Source organism: Egretta garzetta, unplaced genomic scaffold (assembly GCF_000687185.1).
Source record: "Egretta garzetta isolate BGI_Z169 unplaced genomic scaffold, ASM68718v1 scaffold2073, whole genome shotgun sequence".
Taxonomy (NCBI): Eukaryota; Metazoa; Chordata; class Aves; order Pelecaniformes; family Ardeidae; genus Egretta; species Egretta garzetta.
Window position 1 is genome coordinate 5371 of NW_009259168.1, and position 1509 is coordinate 6879.

General features: G+C 66.3%; 1 protein-coding gene across 1 annotated transcript in view; it reads right to left on the reverse strand.

Annotated features, from left to right (window-relative positions):
* Nucleotides 1-1263, reverse strand: part of LOC104123320 (pleckstrin homology domain-containing family A member 6-like) — a gene marked incomplete at both ends in the record, with an annotated part of 4817 nt that extends 3554 nt beyond the window's left edge. Inside the window, 3 exon segments of the mRNA XM_009635558.1 lie at nt 150-299; nt 1041-1137; nt 1139-1263. Of these exon segments, the coding sequence (XP_009633853.1) occupies nt 150-299; nt 1041-1137; nt 1139-1263 (372 nt within the window).
* Between the last annotated feature and the right edge of the window lie 246 nt (nt 1264-1509).

Genomic DNA, 1509 nt, shown 5'->3' on the forward strand with positions numbered 1-1509 from the left:
CGCCCCCCCACGGTTCCCCTGCCCCCCCGGCGGGGGCAGAGGGTGGGCAGCCCCATCGCCCATCTCATCCCAGCCCCTGCCAGTTGATGTCTCGGGGAGGAATAGGATGGAGCTGCTGCTGCGGGGCTGCTCTGGAGAGGTTTCGGTACCTGTCCCCTCTTCGCCTCGCCGCCTTGCTGCCAGGAAGGGGAGGTGGGGTACGGCCAGAGGCGGCTCTCGCCGGGGAGCGGAGGAACGGTCGGAGGAGACTCCAGGGGTACGTAGGACTTGGGGAGGGGAGGTCGAGGTGGGCCTGGTTCCTGGGGTGGAGAGGAGCGCGAGGCGTGAGAGCAGAGACACTGAGAGCCGGGAAGGAAGTGAGTTAGAAAAAGATCGAGACAACACACAGTGGAAGCGCCGAGCCAAGGAAAGGAGGAGGGAGAGCAGACGGCCACCGCTCCCGGGGCCCCGCGGTCTCCGTGTCCCCGTGCAGAGGGGGCAACGCTTCCCACCTCCCACGCTGCCCTTGCTGCTGCACGTCCCCCCCCGGGCAGTGGGGCCAGGCAGGGCTCAGGGGCTGTCCAAGAGAGGGGCTCCCGAGGGGCAGCCCCCAGGAGACATTGGCATCGCCTCTGCGCGGTCAGGTGGTGCTGGGGAGATGCCAGATTCCACCCGAAACTTCACATGGATGAAGGTGAGACCAGCGCTGCTGGACCCCCGAGCAAGGGCAGCAAGAGGGGACTGTGGTGGCAGCAGGAGCTGGTCCTGAAGCCAACGGCTGGAGCTGAGCAACTCTCAGCCTTCAGGGCTGCTTGATGTAGGAGCCCAAAAGCTGCAAAGCCCAGCTGCGACCCCTGTAAGGACCCAGATGTCACTGGGGGACACCACAGCCCATGCACATGACCAAAATGGTGCCCCCAGGCCGAACCAGAGCAAACCCAGCCACACTTTGTGCCTGGTGCCCACCCATCCCCCGAGAGCAAGGGCTCGGGCCAGCCTAAGAGCCAGGCTGGGGACCCAGTGGTGGCAAAGGGGTCCCTAGGGACACCCGGCTCACTCACCTCACCGGGTCCTGGCTTGGTGGGCGAGCCCTGGGAGCCCGAGACAAGGCCCCACGCTGTGGCAGCCCCCGGGTTTGCACCATGCAAAGGCAGGGACCGGGCCCTGCTCACCCCTGTGCTTGGCAGTGTCCGTGCCGCGGGACGGGTTGTTCTTCCTCAGCCCCTCCATCACGTCCTGGATCCGCCAGATCTCCTTCTGGATCTGTCGGTTGAGCATTTCATTCTGGAGGGGAGAAAAGGCAGCGGTCAGAGGGGCTCACACCACTCCCAGCCCTGCTGCACCCCAGCCCCGAGCTGTGAGACCCATGAGTGCTCAGCTGAGGCAGACACAGCCCGGGGGGGTTGGAGCCATCATGCCCACCACTTGTCTCCTGCCAGGAACCATCCCTCTGCTCCCCCAGGTGCCCACCGCAGGCTGGGGGGAGCCGACAGAGCCCCAACAGCACGGGGAATGCTGGGCTGCGGCTCC